This window comes from Prionailurus bengalensis, chromosome E4 (genome assembly GCF_016509475.1).
Source record: "Prionailurus bengalensis isolate Pbe53 chromosome E4, Fcat_Pben_1.1_paternal_pri, whole genome shotgun sequence".
NCBI classification, from domain to species: domain Eukaryota; kingdom Metazoa; phylum Chordata; class Mammalia; order Carnivora; family Felidae; genus Prionailurus; species Prionailurus bengalensis.
The window spans coordinates 37,369,179-37,394,051 of NC_057360.1; the positions used below are offsets into that span (position 1 = coordinate 37,369,179).

Sequence of the window (24,873 nt, forward strand, 5' to 3'; positions counted from 1 at the left end):
AAGTTGGTAAATACAAAAAGTTTTATTTACTTAAACACAAGAAGCCTGCAATAGGGCTTTCTGACCAAGGATTGCAGTTACCACAAGGGTTCTGTTTGTCTGTAAGTCCCTTAGGTATCCTGTGTGGCTCCAATAATAATCCTTGTGTTTGTAGATGAATCAGATATTGTGATAATGATACCAGTTTAATTGTATCACAGGATTCATAGCAGCTTTTTGCCAGTATGTGTTTTCCTAATCAATGGACTTACTAAAAACACCATCAGTATCAGGGAAAATGCTCTATGTTAATTTGCTGTCTTTTAATAAAAAAAAATTGTGAAAGTATTGCTGAAGGGGGGCGGGGGAAAAAGGTTCACTTCTGTTAAAAAAAAAAAAGAGCAAAAAAAGCCCAGCTCTCAATTTCATTGCCCTTGATTCCCTCATCAACAGCACCAAGAATCTCTCAAGCCAGGAACAGCATTCCTTTTTCGAAGCAGGATTTGTTGCTGTGGAAGTGACCTTCTGATTCCATTCCTAGCACCACGAGGAGCTCTGTGAAAGACTTGGGGCAAACCTGTTCAGCTTTCTGAGAGAGTGCGTTTGCATAGAAAATGGGTTTGACCTCTAAAACTGTCCTATTGGTGAAGTTTGAATGCCTGCCTGGTAAACGACCTGGTTGCAAAAAAAAAAAAAAAAAAAGAAAGAAACAAAAAAACAAAACAAAAAAAACCAAAAAACAAAAACCAAAAACAAAAAGAAAACACAAAAAAAACCACAAAAAACAAAAAAAACCCAGGTAGGTCACTCATCTGGTCATTTTGAGTCAAATACAGGTATTTTCTATTAATTCAATCACTGTGTCATCTTGCCAACCCCCATTTTGTTATACCATCCTGAATCTATTTTATTCCCTCTTAGGTAAGAGAATTATTGATTATTTTGGGGTGGGGATGTTATTTTTTTAAGTTGTAATGAATATTGTAAGGGAGTATTATTCGGATACTTAAAAAACATCTTGCTTGAAGGAGAAAAATCTTTTAAAAGGCCTAGAAACTTATTCAAGTAATTAGTTACTTGAATTAAGGAAGTAAGATGCTTTTGCACTGACTTTGAACAACTTTCTTGACTTCCTGCAAAGAAGATCCTTTACAGTATTTTTGGAGAAGTTAGTAAAACCGAATCTGACATCACTACCTAGCAGTTTGTGTAGCTAGCAAAGTGGTTTGTTCTTGGGGTAGCAGAGGAGGAAATTGCTCCCTGTCTGATAAGACAACAGCAAAGAGTATGCACTCATTTCTTTTATTTTTTATTCTGTTTCGCAAAGAAAAACTTTTGCAAAGATAACTATTATTTTGCCTTTCAGAAGGACGCATGCTGTTTCATAGGAATACAGCTGATTTCCAGATATGACCATGTATTTGTGGCTTAAACTTTTGGCATTTGGCTTTGCCTTTCTGGATACAGGCGTGTTTGTTACAGGTAAGTACAAGTATATTAATATGTCCTTAGTTATTTTTTTCCTTGTGGAGGGATATTGGTTTGAAATAGACATAAAAATAAGTTAAGTGTTGGTGACTGGAAATGAGGAAGCTCACTAGAAAATGGTCAAGGCTATGGGAGCTCAGAGAGACCTGGCTTGCTATGTGAGAGAATACATTGTTTCTGTTTAAAAAGGCATAAATGTTTGGGGGAAAAAATCACAATTTAAAAGAAACTTGTCTGACTGTATCTTTGTTTGCAAAGTGTTCAAGGATATTACAAAAGTAATGCTGTTACTTAACCTTCAAACGCGTAAACATAAGTTTATGAAAACCTGAGGAGATCTTAATGACAAAATAAGTGAATTTTCATCCTTTTAACAGAAAATGCCTTTTTTGAGTCATAATATGGCTTCGGTAGCATGTAAGCCACTCTTTCTTTTTGAACTGGAGTCTGCTTCCTCAAATTTTGATTACTACTAAAATATTTTATTGAATACTTATCTATAGGATAGTTTAAATAATCCATTTGGGAATTTAATAAAATATTCATTTTATGCATATTCTTAGCACAGAATGTATTTTAAATCAAGTTTTTGGTTTCTTCTCAGTAGTTTTAATGATTATTTGCCTTGGAAATTCTTACGGGGCCACCGCCCTTCCTGGGTGATGGGTAAATATTAGAGCCTTGATGCAGTAAAAATACTTAAACTCACAGGAATCATGCAAATGCTGTCTTCTGTAGGAAAATGTAATGGGGATCTCAAGTACTCATTTAAGCTGGAGATCTTTGGCTACATGCTATCCATTTAATGGACATTTCTTGAATAGTTTCAGTTTGGATCATGAGTGCATTTCAGTTGATTGTTAAACGTAACTAATAAATTATGTTAAATATACTCCATATGATGTAGTATCTAAAAGTTGCTTCTCACTATGGAAAGGACAGTGAAAGTGGCATTTTTGCAGAAATTCCAAAGAAGTTTAAAAAAAAGAAAATTAAAAGTCTCGCTTACTGGAATTCATTGAAATCTGTTTTCAACTTTCCACCATTCTTCCTTCTTCTAAAAGGCAGGGCGGTAGCTACCTCCTGAGCTTGTTATGTGGTCAGTTGGTATTTTGTGTAATCAGGGAGAGTGGAAAGCAGTGGAAGATACCGTTGTGTTTTTAACTGCAAAGGTGGTCTAAAATTTTTTGTATGGATACAGCGTTTTGTTTTAGTACAGAAAATGTCTATCAAGGGAACTTCCCTGTGAAGTTAGCTATCATGATTAAAAGCAAACTGGAATGAATAATGATTTTAGCAGGGTGGTAATAATATGTGGATTATCATAAATCAGAATGAATATTCATTAAAAATCCTCATTCAAGAACGGTAGCAAAGCATTTCTAAATGAGCACAAAGAAACACTGAAATATTTTGTAGGACACAGAGGAAACCACTATGAACTTTCAACTCAGTCAATTAAGGATTTTTACCATGAGAAATATCTTCGAACTTATGGTCAAAATAAGAAAGTATAAAATTATCTAGAAACTTTTGAATCTATTTTGCTAAACAATTTGTACTTAAATAAATGGAGAGATACACATAGATTTATTTTGAAGGATCAAGCTTAACTTCAATTGTTTATGTAAATATTGAGAGCAAACATTTTTCTAAAAGGCATTGATAGTCTTCCTGGAATCAATACTTTTTTTTGGAAAAAGTAGATATAATCATCTGCGTCTGCATATCTCATTTATCATCCTTTAAAGTTCTGAGAGTCATTTTGTGATTCAATGTAGGATTTGGGAAGTTATTAATGCTTTAAATTACATATTTTTCTTTATTAGCAACAAATAAGTTTGATCATTATCTTTGATTCTACTGTGTTAAAACTGAGTTTAGGGATCATAGGAAATATTAGGCTTTTAGGCATCACATTTATATTGTGTACTCTAATGGAATAAAAAAGTAGAGCCAAATGTAGACAGACATCAATTAATGGACAAATATATGCACAATTCAGATATGTTATTTAATCCCTAAAATACAAATACAGAAAGGCAAAGTTAAACTTTGCCATGGCAATCATGCTGGGGTGAGTTTTACACAAAAGTTTGCAATCTCTTTGCTCTGTGCCTCTTTGCCATGATAGCCGGAAACCAAAACTCTGTTGAACATTTCTGAATAATTCTAGGAGACGATGATGGTTTTGAGAATGCAGATAATGATGAATGTTCTTTGACTCTAAACCAGGTGCTATGGCAGGCAAATCTATCACTCTATACCATACCAGCTAGGGTACATGGGTTATGGTATGTGAGTTATGAGTCATATCACTTTAGAGTCATTTCCTGGTCATAATTCTTCATTTTTCCATCTACATTTAAAGAAATATTTCATGTTACAAGCATGTACTATGCCTTGAACATCACACAGGTTTTCAATACAAAGTATGAATTGACATTTGATTAGCAATCATTAAGTTCTGAATATTCCACAATTTATCTTTTATGAACTTTTTATAGATTTTTTTTTAATAAAAAATCTGCCTGTGATCCTTATCATTGCCAGAACTTGAAAGGCATTTTGTAAGGGAAAAGGTAAGGTGGACTTAGGAATCTGTCTTTCCTTTTTCTCTCTTGCTCTCTGTAGCTAAGGAGAGGGTCAGAGTGGTTAGCTTGAGCTAAATCTTTTCTCTATTCTGGGCTATTTCATAGATGTCAACCAGTGACAGCTAGTGTAGGAATATAGATATTTCTACACTCTTCCTATAAATACACATATCCAGATACACACACATATATATTCTAGTTTTTATATGTGAGTTTATAATATACACACACATATATCTACTTATCTATCTTCTGGTTCCTCGTATTTGTCTGCTTTTAAATATTGGGGTTCTATGGCTTTAACCTTTGGTCAGTTTTATTCTTATTTTCTATCATTAGAGTTCCTTATAAAGACCTGCTATGTGTTGACGATCCTGATTCCTCATCTCCAGACTCATTCCCCTAAGTGTTTAATTCCTCCTCTAGTCTTGTAATTTTAGTTTTTAAGTCTCTAAAATATTTTCCCCTTCTTCAATTCCATCGACATTGAATTTATGCCTTTATCATGTTTTACCTAGAATATTATTATAGTTTCCTAATCTACCTGCAGTCTCATTCATTTCTTTCCTTATTCTACACCTTAAAAAGAAAAGGGGGAAACAAAACAAAACAAAACAAAAAACCTTCTGGTATCTTCTCATTGTCTTCGGTATACGTGCTCAACTCCTTGCCAGAACAACCGAGTCCACCACTGAGCTAGGAGCTGGGCCTGGAGCTGGGCAGGGATTGTTTTGTATTTTTTTCTTGTATGATTCATTAAACTAGAACTTGCAGTAGCCAGTTGCAACACCACTTGGCTCGTCTACACTTCCTCTGGACCTCTAAGGCTCCATGATAGTTCTATTTCTCTTCCGTCGCTCATACCACAAAATATCTCCACTGAAACTGGACACTTGTTACCACCTTTCCGTGACACTTTCCACATACTAATTCAATTTGTTGTTGGTGGTAGTGTTAGTATTATTATCTACCAATGAGTGCATTTACTTCTATTGTAACCTGTGTGAAAGCGGAAACTCTCATCTGTAACTGATTTACCAGATACTGACAAAGCAATGGGCGTTTTTTGACAAAACTGAAGATTATAATGACGGAGGTAAGAGAGGATGAGTACAAAGAATTTCAGAAAGAGAGGACAGAAGAAGAGACAAAGCTTGAGATGAAAAAATTAGCCAACGACAAAGTGGAAAGATAGACAATGTCGTCAAGATTAAATAAAATGATTTTGGATCTGGATCTTTATAGGCTTTGCCTTCTTAAGAATTTAATTCATGATTATTATTTTGCTATTTTCTTCTTTTCCTTCTTATTTGGAAATACCATCCTAACTTCTTAAAAATCTGTAGTTCAAGAATGTTATTCCTAAATTTTCCCTGGCCTACTCTTTGGACATTTTTGGCTAGTGGCATTTCATTTGGAGGGTTAGTTTTGTTTTTCAGATACAGATGCCTATAGGAAGAAAAGTAAGGAATGAGACAGGGGCGGGGGCATACGCATATAATGGGGACAAGACAAATGGAATCAGATCCAGTCCTTGCAAATTCAGGCATGGACACTGGTAGGGCTGGGGGACTATTTTCAAGGGCAGGTGGAAGATGGCATCGCATTGTGTGCGCACAGAAAATTTGTAGAGAGTCTGGGCATCATTTCTTCCTCAATAATGTGATAACACATCTCAATTTGGATAGGCACGAAGCAGAGATTTATGGTCAGGTTGGTCCATTTCGTTGGTGAAAGCACAGTGTGAACACAGACAAGGTTTTCTGTTCAGATCATGTAATGTAAGTCACTTTGGTGCAGAGAAAGGAATTTGTTATCCCCACAGACCTTTGATCTTTTTTCAGTCATCTTATAAATTTATGGGAGTATTTACACAGGATAAAATTGGAATGGAAATGGAGCTAAATCTCAGTTTAAACTTAATTTCAGTCTATTCTAAATAGCTTTCTTGGTACTAGATACCCAACCACATACTATTTACTGATTACTAAAGGACAATGCTATAACTTTTGTATACGTAAACGTAATACTTTAAAAAAGGATGAAGAAAAAAATGGAATATTGCATTCGATTTGTTTAGCCATATGATGTGATATCTATTTCTGCATAATACTGAAATATATAGACCTATATTGTATACATGGCTATAACCAATATTTAGATGAAAAAATATCTAATTATTGCCTAAAGTTTTTAATATGCATTCATTTTTATATGTCAATGTGCTACTTCAAACCCAATCTGTCAAGAGTCTGTGGAATGACTATTATAAGAGAGTATTGAATGTTCAGGATAATAACAAAACAAGAAAAGATAAAGAAAGAAAACTGCAGCATAAATACATATAAAGTCAATGTTAGGGAAATATATAAGCACTCTCTATGTGCATTTATAGTATCTTCAATTGATTCACCTCTGAAAAGGTAATGAGCAAGATTATCAATCCTTTTATTAGATTCTTTACTGAAGACCCAACTCAAACTTGAAATTCTTCTGTGGTACTTAGCTATACAGTGTTTAAAGATCAAACATTTATTTCCTAAAAAAATAAAAACAAAAAAATAAACATTTATTTCCTCCTAAAAATGAGACACAAATATCTGAAAGTTATTTTTCCAAAACTTCAATTTCTCCTAATATATACTATGTGATAAAATTATAACTGCATGCAATGATATTCAAATGAAAATGATCGTCGTTTGTATATTAGAAAAAACTGCTTCCAACCAAAATATGAACAACTACAAGAATATCACTGCCCTCCAAAAAGGTAATCTGTTGATACCAGAGCACAAATCAAGAGCTAAGGGCAATTCAGCATCACACTCATATGTATTAGTAAATGAACAGTTACTCTGGTGAATGTAAAAGAGCACTGATATACAAGAAGAAACTCTCTGCATTGTAAATAAGAAGAAGAAGAAGAAGAAGAAGAAGAAGAAGAAGAAGAAGAAATTGTCCTGCTAGGCATGAAAATAGAACAGAGAATCCTATATAAATAACAGTGATGTTAAGAGATGAAAGCAAAGGTACTATATCATGGCAATAAAGTGTTGTCACCATATTTTAAATATCTCCACTTAAAGAAACAAACAAACAAACAGTAATTTGCTTATTGATAAAAGAAATACTAAGCATCATAGGAAATGAAGCAGGTGCCAGTCTGAGCTGGAGATGGCATCTGGATTGAGAAGCATTTTAGAAATCTAATTCTACGAATTTTATGATCTCAATTCAAATGGCTTTCCATCTATGATACGCAGTTTTGTCATCTATAAAATGTTATAAGGATTAAAAATGATAATATTTGTGAAAATGCTTTGAAACTATGAGATACCCTGCAAAGTTGTATGTTTTATTCATGTGATCCCATAAAATCACAGCACTCAGTTCTTTATCATTGACATCTGATTCCAAATCACATCTCTTCCTTTGAGAGACTCAGAGGAGATATAGTTTAGGCTATGTGGCAGAACTATAAACCCTTAGAGATCTTTCAGTTCTTTTAACTTTGCATCCCCTGTTTTAGCGATTTTCAGGCTACTCTGGATTCTACCTCCTAAATAGTTTGCAAATCCAACTCTTTGCTAGAGATTATTATTATTTCTTATTGTAACAATAGCCTGCAATCTTGCCTCTCTTCAGTCCCTAGTGTCCTCATACCTACCTCTACTGGGATAATCCCTGTAAAAGGCAAAACTCACCTTTGTACATCCTTTCTTTGGTGGCTCTCTATTGGATAGAGAACATACTGACCCATGATGTGATCCTAAAGACATTTAAGAAAATAAGAATTTAATTAGAATATACCTACACTTATGAGTTTTCCTTGAAAACAACTTTCACGGAAAAAAATCTTTATTAAGCCAAGTTAATTCCCTGAGTATTTTTTAAAGAGTCTGGTTAAATCATTACCAATGTTTTCATTAAAGAATTTTACTGAACTAGTGTTAAATAGTGTTATTTTTCATTCAATTTTTCCAGTTACTGTTAAGTTCATGAATCAATTTTTAGTCACATCCAATTGTACTGATTATAAACTTATGCCTCTAAGAGGCATAACCTTTATGGTTATCACATTTCTAAGTGTTATATTTTTTTTTGGTCAAATAAGACGGATCTAAATTTCCCAAAAGTCTTAATTCTTCCATTTTAGCCAGAAACAACATTACTTATGTTCAGTTTATACCATTGCTTTTCTTTCTTTTTTCTTTTTTCTTTCTTTCTCTTTCTTTCTTTCTTTCTTTCTCCTTTCCTTTCCTTTCCTTTCCTTTATTTTCCTTTCCTTTCCTTTCCTTCTTTTTCCCTTTCAATGTTGTACAAAATGTAATTGATTTAATGCAATTATTTAACCTTTGTCAAATCTTAAATTGGGAAGTATTAGACATTTTCAAACTTATATTGTGCTGCTATTTCTATCGTAATAATCATTTTGTGATTGAGAGCTCTTTCAGCAAGATTCATTTTGAGATTTTACGAGTTTTGGTTACTCCTCAAGTAGCCAGTGGAAACTTTAGAAATACTTATAAGACTGCTGTATAGTTTAGAATTATATTTTAAATCTTGTTCATTTGTGTAGCATTCTTTTTAATGTTTATTTTTGAGAGAGAGAGAGAGAGAAAGAGAGAGAGAGAGCAAGCAGGGGAGGGGAAGAAAGAGAGGGAGAGACAGAATCCAAAGCAGTCTCTAGGCTCTGAGCTGTCAGCACAGAGCCTGATGTGGGGCTCAGACCCATGAACCATGAGATCATGACCTGAGCTGAAGTCAGATGCTTAACTGACTGAGCCACCAGGCGCTCCTCTGTGGCATTCTTAGTAGCTTATACACCTTGTGCCAACTTCTTACTACTTGGTACAGCAAAAATTAAAAAGAAGAATCAAGATGATAAGTTTAATGTCCCCAGTGTACATCAGTGGGTGGGATCACCTTAAAGTGTCAAATCATTCTACTTTTGTCTCTACATTTAGGAAAAATAAAGACTATTAGCATGGTATATACAGCTTTAATTGGATCCCTGCATATTTTTCCAACTTTATCTGTCACTACTTAGTGACATGTACTCTACAGTTGACCCTTGAACAATAGGGATTAGGGTCACTGATGCCTTCCTTACACAGCCAAAAATCTATGTATAACTTTTGACTCCCTCAAAACTTAACTACTTATAGCCTACTGTTGACTTACTGATAACATAAACAGTTGATTAATGCATATGTTGTATGTCATATGTATTATATACTGTATTCTTTTGAATAAGCTAGAGAAAAAATGTTATTAAGAAAATCATAAAGAAGAGAAAAACATCTACAGTACTATTCTGTATTTATCAGAACAATCCACATACAAGTGGACCTGCGTAGTTCAAAACCGTGCTGTTCAGGGGTCCACTGTATACTCCTGTTGTAACTTGCATTTTCCTAAAAATATGTTTTCTTGTGTCCAAAGTTGGCCATGCTGTTTCTTCTTCCCTCTCTCTATATATATATTTTTAACTGGGAAAATTATAACTGCTCTTCAAGATTGAGTTCAACGGTCATTTCCTCTGGGCAGCCCTCGTGCACACCCTGCTCTGCTCCTGATCATCGTTGGCTGCGATGATCTGTGAATAATCCTCTTGGAGATTTCTTTATTTGGCTGTCTCCCATAGCAGCTGGTGAGCTCATGTGGATTATCATTGGGTTTCTACTTATTTACCAGAGAGTGCCTGTAGGTCCTCAGAACTTGTCAAGTGAATGGATATTTTGCCAGTGGAATCTAACCCCATATGCAGAAAGTGCTTAACAACTCATAAAAACCATTTTAAGTCTGTCGTTTTGTTGTTGTTATTTTAGTGAATTATTTATGATAAAGTGTCTACATGAAATGTTCAGGAAGTAGAAGTTACTTAAAACCCTTGCTTACACTTTTTCTTTCTCTCTTGTTCTTTATCTCGGTTTTGATTATGTGCTATGTCTAAAGCTGCATATCCCATTTTTCCTAAGTAAACCATGATTATCTTAGGCAGCTGAGAAACATGGAGATGAATAAATAGGCAAATAAAAATCTCATGAATTCTCAATAATCAACACCGAAAACTTTCTGAATATTTTATTTCTCTAGTCTAGTGAAATCTGTTTACTTGTGCATTAATTCATTTCGTGAACAAATATTTTATGAGTGCTTTCCCAGTATCTTCAGTTGGGAATACCATATTCTATGCCTATTCTTGGGAAGTCTATAATCTTACTGTGGCAGTGGCTGCTTGGGGTTTAAAATTTTCCAATTTCTCCATAAGCTTTCTCCTCAAAGTAACAATATACATCGCAAGAGATAATTATTTGTGTTCTCAATCTTTCATAAATTACAGATTAAAAATTATTATTTTTAAATCTACATATAATACACTAAGGAAAAAGCTTTGTTCTTGCCAGACAACATCTAGGCCTCTGCTCCAACTGGGCTTCTGTAGGCTTTCAGTTATAGAAGTTCTGAAGCTGCCCCTGAGTTGTGTAGATTATTATCAGATACTTAATAAATAAAGAGGAATTAGCCAAAAAGTCCCAGTTATCTTTGGTTTGTTTGTTCTGTGATTTGAACTGAAAATAAAGGCTTCATTTGAAAAGATATGTTAAAACCTACATACATACACACCACACAAACAAACCCTTAAGTTTTTTTGGTGAGCTTTAATTGTAATTTTCCAAGGTCATCAGCTAGTAAGGGCTGATATTTCATCCTGGGTTGGTCTGACTCTAGGTCTATTCTTTTTCCACTGGGTTATTCAGGCTTCTTCGTGGTCAGCCTAATAACCAGGTAATTGAAGACATGAATACTTGATGGTAGGCAAATCACACCAAGACTGAAAGGTGCTTGGTAGTTTCTCAGAGGTCATGTGTGTAAAACATGCGTTTCAGCCCCATCCAGCTAATTTAGCTACAAAGGTGAAACGTTGTGAACCCAGTAAACTCCATATATTTAACAAGACCTAAATCATCTAAGATTTTGTCTTTTATAAAAAGGAAAAGGCACCTTTAATGGGCTTGTATTTACTATGAATGTTGATGCTACATTGGTAATGCAAAAGTAATGTGCTACTATCATCTCGAAAAGGAGCTTTACAAGGTACACCACTGAGTCTATCTGGAGGTGAGTGATATGATGGAACGAATGGCTTTTCCCCAACCTAATTTTTTTTTGATATTACATAAAGTGAAAGCCATTGAATAATTTACCAAAGTATCTAGATTTTTTTCTGGTTTTGAAGTGCAAGGGAAGTAACTTGACCTTTGTTAAGCACTTTGATCATGGAAAACACATAAGGTTCTCATCTTATTCCAGGAAGTGCAGACACAAGATTAGCTTTTTATACTTATCCAAGAGGTATATGAAATGAATTGGCTAGAGCTACCTTACAGCTTTCTACTCCACGGACAAGTCGGTTAAAACTCCAGGGAAAACAAAGAAAAAATGTTGGTTACTATGATAAATGTGGGCTGTCAATCAAATAATTTAGGTCAAGTATTCTTTGAATTCTAGACTTAGGTCTCCAAATCCCTGTTTTAGTTTTTAAACTAAGATTTTTACTAATAAGCCCTAAATCTTTCTATTTTTGAGTGACCATGTTTTTATTTTTTCCTGAGTTTACTTATTGAAACTTTAAGTATGTTCAAGATATATAATGGCTAAGAAAAAATAAACAGAAGATATTAGTTCAGAGCATTGAGTATGAGAAGGAGTGATGCTATGTGGGAGGCAGACAAGCAAAAGAAAAGGGTCAGGAAGCTGATGAAAATAACTTAAAGAGATCCAGCTAGAAATGTTGGATTCAAACAAGCCCTACCTTCAATGTGCTAAGAATTCAGTTTTTGAAATGCTGCCTGTATTCCATCCTGACCTTTCCAATTTGAAACATTAGGGAAATTACCTTTCAAATCCTCAGTTTCTGTATCTATATAATAATAATAATAATAATAGCAGTAGCTATTAAGCGAGATAACTTACTGATGTAGCCATTTTTTAAATAGAACCCTGACTATGTGGTAGGAACTATTCTAAGTGCTGACACAGTGGTAAATGAAACAGAAAAGGTACCAAATTTCATGAAACTAACATCTTAGTAAAAGAGGTAACAAAAACCAAGTAAATAATTGAGGACATTTCAGATATTGATAAGTGTGTGAAATAAAACAGTGCGTGTGATGTGATAGCAGAGAAGGCCAGATCAGGGGCAAAATGGCCTTTTAGACAGTGATTAAAGAAGGCCTCTTTGAAGTAGTGTCATTAGGCTACTAATGTTGGCGGACAAGAATGTGAAGATTTATATGAAGAGGAACTGGCAGGTGCAAAGGTCCTTCAGAAAAAGCAAAAAAAAAAATGGTGGGTTCAAGGCAAGGAAAGGAGGTCAGGTGCTTGCAGTATGGTGGATAAAGGCTGAGTGGTTCATGGTGAAGTTGGAGAGATACACACAGGGGAAGCTCCTAGGGGACCTTGTTGCAAATAGAAAGACTTTGGATTTTTACCTTAAGTGTAAACAGAAGAAGCTATTTGGACGTTTTAAGCAGAGAATGAGCTAATCTTATTTCGATATTAAAGGGACTACACTTGCTGCTGTGGGAATAGATTAGAAGTGAATTAAAGCCTAAAGACCCATTAGGAGTCATTTGGATTGGTGGAAAAGAGAAAGGGGATGGTATCTGGACCAAGTGTTGGCAGTGGAAGGGGGAATAAAGAACAGGTGTATATAGGATCAAGAGAAGTTGCTGGGCAGAAGAAAAACATAAAGTTATACAGAACGACTCATTTTTTTCTCATGAGCAATTAGGATGAAAAACACCCCAGCTGGGGTAGGCAATCAAGGGTTCTGTCTTATCTATATTAATATATATTAATGCTTTAATTCTCAGTAGACACCCAATTAGAGGTATCTAGATTTCAACTGGAGTTAAGAGTGTGGGGTTCATCAGCTCTTGATTGGAGTAATACCTTTGAAGGTCACTGTATAGAGATGGAATTTAAAGGGAAGAGACTGAATGTGATAGTGTAAGAAGAGTGTTTAGATGGAGTACAGAGGACCTAATTCTGAGCTCTGGAACACTCCATATTTTGGAGGGATTAGTAGGAGGACCTAGAAAAAGAAAGTGAGAAGGGGTAGCCAAAGTGGAAAAGGAAAACAAAAATATTTTGACTTGGATGTTGAGAAACAGAGCTAATGGTTGTAAAGGGCTGAGCGTGCTTGCTGGCATATAATGAGAATCCAGTTAATTTCACATAAAACTTCAAAATCATGTCTCTTGAAAGGTTGGTTGAACAGTGATTGGGAACATACTAATTATTGTCTAATTTCCTTATTTGACTTCAATATTGTCGCAACAGTATGAAAATAATTCATCACAATGTTCATAAGAATTAAATATATATGTATATGTATACATGTATATATTCATATGTATGTGTGTGTATAGATAGATATATCTTCCTTGGTAGCTTAACTATTAGAAAAAAGAAAGCTATGACTTAAAATAACTTTTTAAATAAAAACTATGTAAAATACATCGAGACTTCATAATAAATTAGAAATTTAACTGAAAGTGTCTTGAAAAGGTAATGCTGTGTTGAATCTCTTGCATGGCATATTTTTACGCAGGTTGATAGATTATATACATATGTATATGTATATATATATAATTATATATATAATATTTTAATTTCAGGATTGGAAGTTTTTCTTAAAAGAGATATAGCTTTATAGCAACTTATTTTTATACTAACAGGTGTAGGTAGTTAATAAGATAAATTGTTCCTTAATAAGAAACTAGTGCTACCATGTCCCAGGCACTGCTCTCAACATTTTATAAATGTGATCTCATTTAACTTAAGTATACAAATCATTATGGAGTCTAGCTTATACTAGTCTTTAACATCAGTAGATTTGTTAATTTCTTTCCCAATATTTATAAAATTTACTGATTATCATATCCTAAAAGGGAATCACTATTTTTAATTTTTCTTATTCTAATTTTAAACACTAAAATTGAGAAAGGAGTGAAGAAAGGGAAGTAATAATCAGCTCCTTCCCTGTGCCTGGCATTCTAGCAGATGCTAGCACTGTGCTATTCAGCCTTATATCTCTACATTTTGTTTCTACTTGTTCAGTGTATTAAATAAACGTTCAGATAAACCCTTGGTCATGAGTGTGAATAGAGGGGAACAGAATTGTGGCTAAGCCAAAAGAATAAGTAATCTAAATACTGTTGATATTTGTTCTTGTATTAGAGTATTTTGCTTAAGTTGAAAAATGGGTGGGTTGGATGTTGCTATGATCTCAAAAATGAAATCATATTGAAAAGGCTCATCATGGGAGAAAGTTGTGCAGCTTTCTCTTCCTGCCCTGCTTCATTTTCATGGGGATATAAAGCAGTAGTTAAGCACATCTGCTTCATAGTGTGTGTGAGAGAGAGTGATGGAGAAAGAAAGAGAGAGAGAGAGAGAGAGATGGGGGAGAGGGAGGGAATGAGAAAAAGCAAATCAGTGTTTTTCAAACAATATTTTAGTGTGTGGAGAAAACATAATCACACATGTAGGCACTATCATCAGTGAGTCAGAAAGCATAATTTACTGTAAAGCAGAAAAATTTAGTTGTATGTAAGTAGTGAGCGGGGGGGGGGGAAGCCTAGTAAACTTAAGTAATCCATTTTAAGATGTGTCACCTCATTTATGCAAGAAAATACCACTCTTTTTGCCCACTGTTTGAATGATGGAAATAACTGTCCATCTAAAAACAAAACAAAGCAAAAAAGGAGTCAGTATCATTTCAGTGTGAAGAGCTGTGGTCTCCCCTGGTGACTTTAGAACAAATGGAACCCACCAGTCCATCTACAGGTTCAGGAAAGAGAGGTGCTCCCAACAGAGGAGGATTAAAGGTATTTTCAGGGTGATCTGCAACAGAAAATACCAAAGCCTTTGAAATAAAAGATTATCCCTGTTCTAAGAAAAGAAGTTGGTTTTATGTTGAGGGCAGCTAGAGGCATGATGAAAGAGCTGTTGAGAATGGCTTGGGGGAGATCAAAGACAAGTGGAACCTCAAAATTCTGGAAGTGGAACAAGTCAGATACAATATAAGGAGTACTTCAAAGACAAGGAAATAAAAATAATAAAAATATCTTTAGTTGTCAAATGTAAAATTTGTGCCAGTTTTGTCGCATTTTATTTTTCGAGAGCACTGTAAAACCAGACATTTTCTGTTAACATCAATCTAACTGTACATATTTTTCTCATCTATCTTAATTAGTCAATTTTCCAAAAGAAAAAAAAATGTATTATGCTCAGAGTCTGAAATGTCTTTTTTGTTGTTGTCCTTAATAGAATACCTTCTCTTAAACTAAATTTTAATATTTACGTTTCTAAGTATAGGGTGGCTTTAGCAAATGAGTGGGAAATCACTGCATAGAGTAGAATGAAATGAAATGTTACATGCTTTAAGTGTTTGCAAAACTATAAAGGAGTGCAGAAGTTCTGTGATTGCTATTATAATTAGCTTCTCTTGCTTTCTCACTTTAAGACTTGGAACACAAGTTGAAATCTTGATTTAAAAAATAAGAAATGGTTTGCATATGAATCTCTAAGTCAAAGTATAGGAATATGAAATGTTCCAACCACTGTCCATGTGGATTCCTCGTTTGTAAGTAAGCTATCCTACAAATGTCTGTATTTGTTAAAGAGCTAATAGATGAAGGAGAAGAAGGAATCAGTGCACACACAATGCCATGATTTTGTAGACTCTTTGCTCTGGTATATGTTTTGTCAATTTATGAAAGAAAATGCTTACCATAGACCCATTTTTTTTTTACTAAACTATGACCTTTAGATTTTAAATAAAAATATGTAACTAATGATGTTTCTGGAAAAAAATCATGTGCTTTTTATTTTAATTCATCCATTAGTCTATTCCTTATTTAATTGAAAATATATTTCTATAATTCCTGTAAAACAAAAGTAAAGCATAATTCATTTTAAAATCTATTTTGGCTTTCCTCATCCATGAATTTTCCCTGAGGCAACACTTCTGAAGGATATCAGATACCGTAACTTGTCCTTCACTCTAAGCCTCCACTTTATGGGCTAAACATCTGGATTTGATGGGCAAGGAAGCATTTCCTTCCACTGGCCTTTCTAATAATCATTTCTAACAGATACACATCTTTCATGTTTGTCTGTAAAATTGACATAGTTTTCGTGTTTAATGTTTTAACAATGAATTAGAAAATTTTCAATGGCTAGTTTTTAAAATCACTTTAAAATTTGTATGAAAATGATATTAAGAGCCACTCTAGAAAGTATTAGAACCACAGATGTTTTCCTCTGTAATGTTCATTGATTTAAGATCCATAAACATGTTGTTAAAATGTCCAGAGGTTAACAATAATGATGGCACACGGGGGAGATTAAAATTCTTTTTTGTAAAAAAAAATTAAATGATACCTTATTTTCTTCCAATTGAAAAAAAAAAAAACTAGCTAGCAGAACAAAGCAATCTGACATCTAAAATTTCACTCTCTTATTTTATAATGAAAGGAGATTTGAAATAATTAGGACTGAGGGCCTATATGGCATGCCCAAAATTTATTCACACAGATTACAAATTCTTGTTTTGTTTTCAGTGAGAGAGGACAAGTATACATTTGCTCTTTTTATCTATTGTTCTATTTTACAATCGTAGCAATTGATCTACTGAACTCTTCAGTCTGCAAAATGTAACATATGACAAGCAACTTTGGTCTTTTGCTCTAAATACATGAGTATTAGAATGAAAAATTTAAAAAGTGATCAATGTTTCTTGTCTATTGTCTACAATATTTAAATTGCTAAGAATGAATTTACAGATCCATAAACACTTTGGGAACTTTTACCTCCGGAAATATATCAATGGGTTGTATCTGTCAAACCAATTCAATGAATTAATTAACAACAGTTTGCTATTCACATGGCTGATTTTCTTTTATTTTTATGGTCTTTGTATTCCAGGTATATAGTCAAAATAAGTTAATACATGCACAGGATATAAAAGGACCAGAAGAACTTGTCTTCACATTAAAACAGTAGACAGTGAAGATGCCTTTTATTTTTAGATAATGAGTTTACTAAAAAAATTTTTTTTTTACGTTTATTTATTTTTGAGAGAGTCTGAGGGGGTTGGGGGTAGGGGCAGAGAGAGAGGGAGACAGAGAGTCCAAAGCAGGCTCCAGGCTCTGAGCTGTCAGCACAGAGCCCAACGCCGGAGTTGAACCCACAAGCCATGAGATCATGACCTGAGCTGAAGCTGGACACTTAACTGACCTTGTCACCAGGTGCCCCTAGATAATGAGTTTAAATTTTATCATGTTCTTCACTACTTACGGAGAGTCAAGTATTGTTCAAGACACAGGATTCTATTGAAGTGGCAGCAATATTTCCTGCCTTTATTTGAGTTCAGATTCCTAGAGAAGAAATTTTAAAGAAAGAGGAAGGGAATTTGGAAATTTGGATATTGCAATAATATGAGCCCTCATTATTTACACAACAGTACAATTTTAGAGAAAAGAAGGGGCGCCTGGGTGGCGCAGTCGGTTGAGCGTCCGACTTCAACCAGGTCACGATCTCGCGGTCCGGGAGTTCGAGCCGCGCGTCGGGCTCTGGGCTGATGGCTCAGAGCCTGGAGCCTGTTTCCGATTCTGTGTCTCCCTCTCTCTCTGCCCCTCCCCCGTTCATGCTCTGTCTCTCTCTGTCCCAAAAATAAATAAATGTTGAAAAAAAAAATTAAAAAAAATAAATAAATAAAAATAAAAAAAAAAAAAAGAAAAGGAGACTAGAAATCATCTGGTTTAACTCATCTCTTTTACAAATGGGAAAACTGAAACTCAAAAACATTTAATGATTTGTCCATGTTATACCAAAAATGAAGGAACTTGGTCCAGCCTTCCTCTAATGTATCATAAAGTTTTTCCCATTTATCAGGTTTGCCCACTATAGTGAAATGAATATCAGAGTAGATATTCAGGTACAAACTTTGAATCCTAAGTCTAGCACTAATTCCTTTTCGCTAGACTTACACTCTGATATGTGGTGTTGGCTAAATTATCTAACTTATTTAAGCCTCAGTTCCCTTTTCAGTGAAATGAATTGCTTAGTTCAATTTCTCAGCCTCGACTTGATTGATATTTTGGCTTGGATAAATGAGCTGTCTTGTGTATTAAGGATATGTCTCAGCATCTCTAGCCTTTACAAACTAGATACAGTAGCTCACCTCCCCCCACCCCCACCCCGTCCCTGCCCAACAGTCAAGGCAATCCACAAAAATGTCTCCAGGCAATCAATGTCCCTTGCAGGCAAAATTGCCACCTTCCTTTAGAACCACTAATTTATTTGAAATAGTTTCTTTGGGACTTATCCAGCAATAACATTGTGCTATTCTAGAATACATGGTCAACTCTTAGATGCTTCATTAGAAAGCACTTGCTAAGCATTATTCCATGAAGTTTGTTGTGTACTTGGTATAGTGACCAAAGGGGACATCATATAATTTTTGGAAACTTAAAGGATCAGAAATATTCACAAGTAAGATATTTATAGTATCAATGAAATAGTAAATATTAGAAAGGTTTAGGAAGACTTAACAAAATGATAGTAAGACTATTAATTGTAATTAGCAATGTTTTCATGTAAGATTTACCTACGTATTTGCCAGTTGTACCAAAAGGCACAGCAACACTTTAGTCATTGTTTCATAGATTAGTAGAGACTCACCTCAAATCATAGGTGTCCACTATTTATGTTTCTGTCTAAGACCACTTCAACTGTAAAGGACAGTTATTTCTGGTAAGGTTTTCTAGAAATGTTAAGTATTTCATAGTGAAAGGGTCACAGGTATATTTTCATCCTTTACACAGAGAAGAAATAGACTGACTCTTATTACCCTCAATTTTCAATGAAAAGATTTTGCTGCTTGCCTTTCCTTCCCTCTTCCATTCACACTCCTCCCCCCCCCCCCCCCCACCAAAGTGGATCTAGATACCTGCCCATAGATGATGAGAGCCTCCTCTAGAGACAGTGCATGCACAGGAGCTGCAAAGGGACACTGGAAATTTGTGTTTAGCGATTGATAGCAGCCCAGAGAGCTAATCTAATGAACTCCACACTCGGCACACCACAGAGTTACTTTTCATACATTGCTACAAATTCCCCAAGGAAGTTTACTGATTTATGGTTTTAGGAGAAACACAGGTCATGGAGGTGGTCTGGGGAGGTGAGTGCCCAAGGAAAGTTTGGGTGCTATAGAGTGGGAGCTGAGAGCTCAAATAGATTGGTTATGTTTTGCCAGATGGAGATAAAACTCGAGGCAGCCACATCCTGTGACTAGAAATAAAGTAGGTAGACTTCTATACGGAAGTAACAGTAAAATGCACAAGAAAGGGAGATTAAGTTAAAGAGGGAAAATCAACTTTGTTTAAATTGGAAGATCTTTTTCTTCATTTTATTGAATATTTTAATACCAGCATATGAGGGAATGAAGATCATTTGACACTTACCGTATATATGTGCATTATTATCTAAAATAAGTATTATGATTTATCTGTCTCCAGTAAAGCATAATTTAGACTGAGACCCCAAATATTTGATTATTAAAGCAGAGGAAATTAGCTGGGTTTGTTTCCTAATCACAGTGTTGATAATTAATATTTCAGAAATTTAATTTTTCCAATTTTACTAGTTGATAAAAGATTAATAGGAAAAAATATTTTTCTGATACGGAATACTGTCACCAGATTACTGGTGCTTTAGATGATTTTCCATTAAAGAAATTCAGCTCTTGTAAACTTTACCACTTTCTGTTTTTATTGGAGCCAAACAGTGGCGATTGTGTCTTTTTCCCCAAGCTAAGATAAAGGATGTCACGAAAAAACTATTACTTCATTTTAAACAAAATAGATTCATTATAGATATTCATCTAAAATCTCAAACATTCCTGAATAAAGTACAGTCAGTTTTGTGGATAAAATCAATTCTCATTTAAAAATATTAAAAAAATGTTTTCATTTTTACCTCTGCTGCTACTTCTGGATTCTGAGTCCGGAAGCAGAAGTTGCAAAACATTGTGAGAAAATTTTTGCTTTATTTTTTTTTCAATCTCCACCCACATAGAAATAACAGAAGTCTGAGAGGAAAGTCCATTTTTGCTAAATGCCCAAGTCAGTGTTGTATCTTTACTGCGTTTCTTCAGTTCCCTCTTTTCAGCTGCCCTCTATCCATTCAGAATTGTTGCTCATGTTTTAACATCCCTGTCCTCATCCTGAGTGAATTGTTTTAGGTTTCTTGTTGCCATTGGTTACCTCTGTACCCCATAAAATATACATTGGTGGCATCTCTTCCATGATTATACAGAAATAGTCTAATTATGGTTATCCATGAATGTGGTAAATTGAGCTGTAGCCACATAGCCAGCTTTGTGGAACAGCACAGTTGTGTTTTGTTTGCTTGTTTGTTTGTTTTTTGGGTTTTTTTTTTTAACTTTCCCAGAGAAGAGGTGTGAAGTCACGTAGATTGCCATCCCACATGCCCACAGGGGTATTTTTCAGATCCCTGTCTCACTGGAAAGCCCTTTCTTATTTACCTTTCAGTTTCTCTGTACAATGTTGCAAGCTCCGCTGAGCAGGAACTTTTCCTTATTTGCTTCTATATCATCAGTGCCTGACATTGCACAGTAGCTTTTAAACATAGACTTGATTAATTAATAAAAAAATGAATGAATGGTTGGACCCCTATAAGTCTTTGAGATAACTCGGTATCATGGGAATATTTTAGACTGTTTTGAATAGATAGACTGATACTGATGACTGATATTCTGATAGAATAATAGCAAACTACTGAATTTGGGTATTATTTTATCATGTTACTTTCTTTTTATAAAGTTCATTTATTTTGAGAGAGAGAGGGAATAAGCACACACATCAGCAGGGGAGGGGCATAAAGGGAGAGAGAGAGAGAGAGAGAGAGAGAGAATCCCAAGCAGACTGCACACTGTCAGGACAGAGCCTGACATGGGGCTCAATCCCATGAACCATGAGATCATGACCTGAGACGAAATCAACAGTCAGAAGCTCAACTGATGGAGCCACCCAGGTGCCCCTATGTTACTTTCTTACATAAGGAGGGTATAAAATAAGGCAATATGTGGATAGCTGTACTCATGAAAGAAATACAATACATAAATACTTTCCTTCTTTGAGACAGAATCTCTAGTATATGAAAAAAAATTTCTTCTGTGTGAAGTGGTATATGTCATGAAACTTTTTGCTTGACCTTTTACGGATGAAGGTAACACATTTTCTATGTGTCTTCCACCCTTTCCTGTCCCTCTCACCCCCAAAAAGGTGGTTAACACTTCAGTATTTGGAATACTAAATGGAACATATCTCTCTGTCTCTCTGTGACACACACACACACACACACACACACAAATATGTACACGACTAGACTTAATGGAATTTATCTTCTGTACTTATACCAGTTTCCAGAAAATTATGATAATCAGGGCCCCCTGTGAAGACTTTAGAGAGACAAGCACAGTTTTCTGGCTGTTTTACATAATAATCAGAAAAGAAACCCAATTCTCCCTTCCCTTTGGAGTAAACGTCTCTAGAAGAAAAAGTACTTTTTGTCCAACCATTGGAGAGTGGTAAGTCGAGTACATGACACAATCGTCCCTGACAGAAGCATGTAGCAAATGCCTTCACTGGCAGGCAGCATTCGGCCTTCGTGGTAGATGACAGAAACAATTTCCTTCCAGACAAGATGTGTCAAAATGAACATTTTTAAAAAATCTTGATGATGAACTTAAAATGAAGGAGCAAGTTATTTCACGGAAAATAAACACTTTTGGAGATGTGACATTATATTTCATTAAGGTTAGAAACTCAGAAGCTGCTTAAGATGGCCCCGTGACCCCTGGGCATAGGGTCATATCCACATTGAGGCCTCAGTTTCTAAGATGGTAGCAGCTTCTTCCTATTCTGCCCTCTGCCTTGTTCTCTTTTTTGTTCCCTTTCTTTCTCTGGATACGTACTGTGCCATCGTAATCATTTGCTTATTTTGTAGAAAAGACAGACACCTGTCCTACAAGTATTCGACACACGTATCACTCTACGCCAGGGCACAGAATATAAAGAGGCGGTTAAGACGTGTGCCCTTCTCCGTGAGGAAAGAGGTGTTCCATTGTGGAGAAATGGAGGGGGCCCTTGCTTCCTCTGAGGCCACCATAAGTGGGGATTATCTGAAAAAAATGGACAGTGTATATTTGATGACCGAACCAAATTGGGTCTCAAGGATACTCTACTTAATTTTTCTGTGCAACTAGTTCATTAGTTTGTAGTCAAAGAAGACTGTTTCAGCAGTTTTTCCTGAAAATGCATATGATTATACAGAAACCTTTATCTATAGCTATATGACCATTTGGTTAAGATCAGGTCCTAGACCTGGAATTTCTGTGTCAAAGACCAGGAACATGTGAAGTCTCTTTGTGCATTTTTATAAACAGCTCTTCAGAAAAAATTTCTTGCCCAGCTCTCCCCGGCAACGTATGAGTTTCCTTTTGCACACATTTGCTGGAGTTAATTTCCTCATTTGAAAACATATGTTAATTTTATAAGTACAACTGGTGATTCTTAAAATTTCTATTTTGCATTTAATTTGATTTCTCTTATTTTTTTTCGTCTGTATATCATCATTTGCATCGCTTCTTCTGTGACTTGCATTCATATGGTTTGCATGCTTATCTTTCACGCAGCTGTGTTTAAATTTGTATCCCAATTTATATGGAAGAGGAGAGGAATAGATGTATTCCGAGTTGATGCAAATGTTAGAACCAGGACCATAAGTGGAAGTTAATAGGTTGTCGGCTGTGACATAGTCTAGAGGAGGATGTGCTTCTGTCTGTTTTCCATCCTGAAAAACAACTATTAGTTTCTGGAATGTTTAAGGTATGCTTGGGGGGCCATCATGGAAATCAGTGTTCATCCTCCCAGGAGGAGATCCCCGTTATAAATTCTGGGTGACTTTGAACCGCATTATTTTCTTCAAAGAACCTACCAGCAGCACAGCGATTCAAAGTGAACAGTATCTTGCACTCTTCACTTTTTTGCTTCACCCCAAAACTTCCACCCCTAACCACATGCCTATCTACCAACTTTCACAGCAGCCTTATGAGAACAATGTTCTCAGTAAGCTCCTTTCTCAATTCCTTTTGGAGGGGCATTGTACAATCCAAGTCGAAAGAAATGTTAGAGGCCATTAAGGTCAATGTATGTAATCCATTTTACCACAAACCCTCAGTGTTTGAACATATTCTAAAGCCTCTTTTTTAAAATGAAAAGCCTAGTTTAATGGTGAATCACTCAAATTATTTGAAATTGGTGCTTTCTAAATCTCCTACCCTATAGCTGATACTGGTGGTTCTCAGACATTTTAACCTCAGTATGCTTTAAACGGTCTTAGGAAGAAAATAAACTCCATTTTTAAACATAATTATATGCCGTGAAGAAATATATTTTCTTGATTTGGATTATATGTATATTTGCCACAATGAATATTAAAACTGAAAATTTTAAGATATTTATTTACTGCTAATTTAATAATACTTATAAAGCCAATGCATGTTGATATAAATAGCATATTTTTATAAAAGATAATGACATATTACAGAACAAAGATTTAATAAGAATAGTGGCACTGTTATACATTTTTTACAAATCTCTTTAATGTCTGCCTTAGTAGAAGCTATCCAGATTTCCATATCTGCTTTTACTCTCTATCTGTCGAAATGTTATATGCCATATAACCTCTGAAAGCATCTATTTCTACTAGCAAGAGAAAAAAATAGGCAAATAGTATCTTAGTATTATTATAAAAATAATTTGACTCTGAAGGCGCCTTGAAAGGTTCTTGGGGACCCCCTTGTGTCTCCGGAACATGCTTTGAGAACCAGTGACTTAAACCAACTAGATTAAATTCTTTCCCTCACAGGTGCATATACTTTCTTCCATATAATAATATTTTCAGTATTCAAATGGATTGCTTGTATTCTAACACATTTCCTCTTAGAAAAAGATAGCCTGCATTTTCATTTCAGTTTTCTATATTTGGCATGCTATATGACGTCCCTCCCTACCTCCTGCCCTCGGGTTAACCTCTTCTGAATACTTCTGGAATTCAGCTGCATTCTTAATGCGTGTTATCCTAGAGTGAGCAGAGAAATTCAGGAACCTGGGACCTTGACTCAACAAACATACATATTCCAAAAAATGGCTATGGAGAGGCTACCATGTCCATCGGGTTAGCCAACTTTTTATATCTTACAAAACACTAGCAATCTCAGAGTCAAACCTAACCAGGTTCAAGCAAAGTTTCCTCCATACTGTACTGGTTATTTTAATAATAATATCAGTAAGTGTAGTCATTAAAGTTGCAGACACACAGGGGTACCTGGGTGGCTGAGTCGGTTAAGCGTCCGACTTTGGCTCAGGTCATGATCTCGCGGTTGGTGGGTTCGAGGCCTGCGTCGGGCTCTTGTGCTGACAGTTCAGAGCTTGGGACCTGTTTCAGATTCTGTGTCTCCCTCTCTCTCTGCCCCTCCCCTGCTCGTGCTCTGTCTCTGTCTCAAAAATAAATGAACGTTAAAAAAAATTAAAATTATAGACAGACAATAGTCAGTATTTGGAAAGTGCTAGATGTTGTGATTAAGGCAATATATTCAATCACTCACCTAAATCTTACAATAATCCTGTGTGTACATATATTTATTACCCAC

At 35.2% G+C, this 24,873-nt stretch overlaps 1 protein-coding gene across 5 annotated transcripts in view; it reads left to right on the forward strand.

The window, feature by feature from the left end:
* The first annotated feature begins 1,139 nt into the window (after positions 1-1,139).
* The window catches only part of PTPRC (protein tyrosine phosphatase receptor type C), an 84,068-nt gene continuing 60,334 nt past the window's right edge, over positions 1,140-24,873 (forward strand). For 2 of the 5 annotated variants that reach the window (XM_043567544.1, XM_043567545.1), the window contains exons 1-2: positions 1,140-1,264; positions 1,346-1,461. In XM_043567544.1, the coding sequence (XP_043423479.1) occupies positions 1,389-1,461 (73 nt within the window). In that variant the 5' untranslated portion in view covers positions 1,140-1,264; positions 1,346-1,388. The remainder of the gene's footprint in view (positions 1,265-1,345; positions 1,462-24,873) is intronic. The other 3 variants (XM_043567541.1, XM_043567543.1, XM_043567542.1) reach the window with 2 other exon arrangements.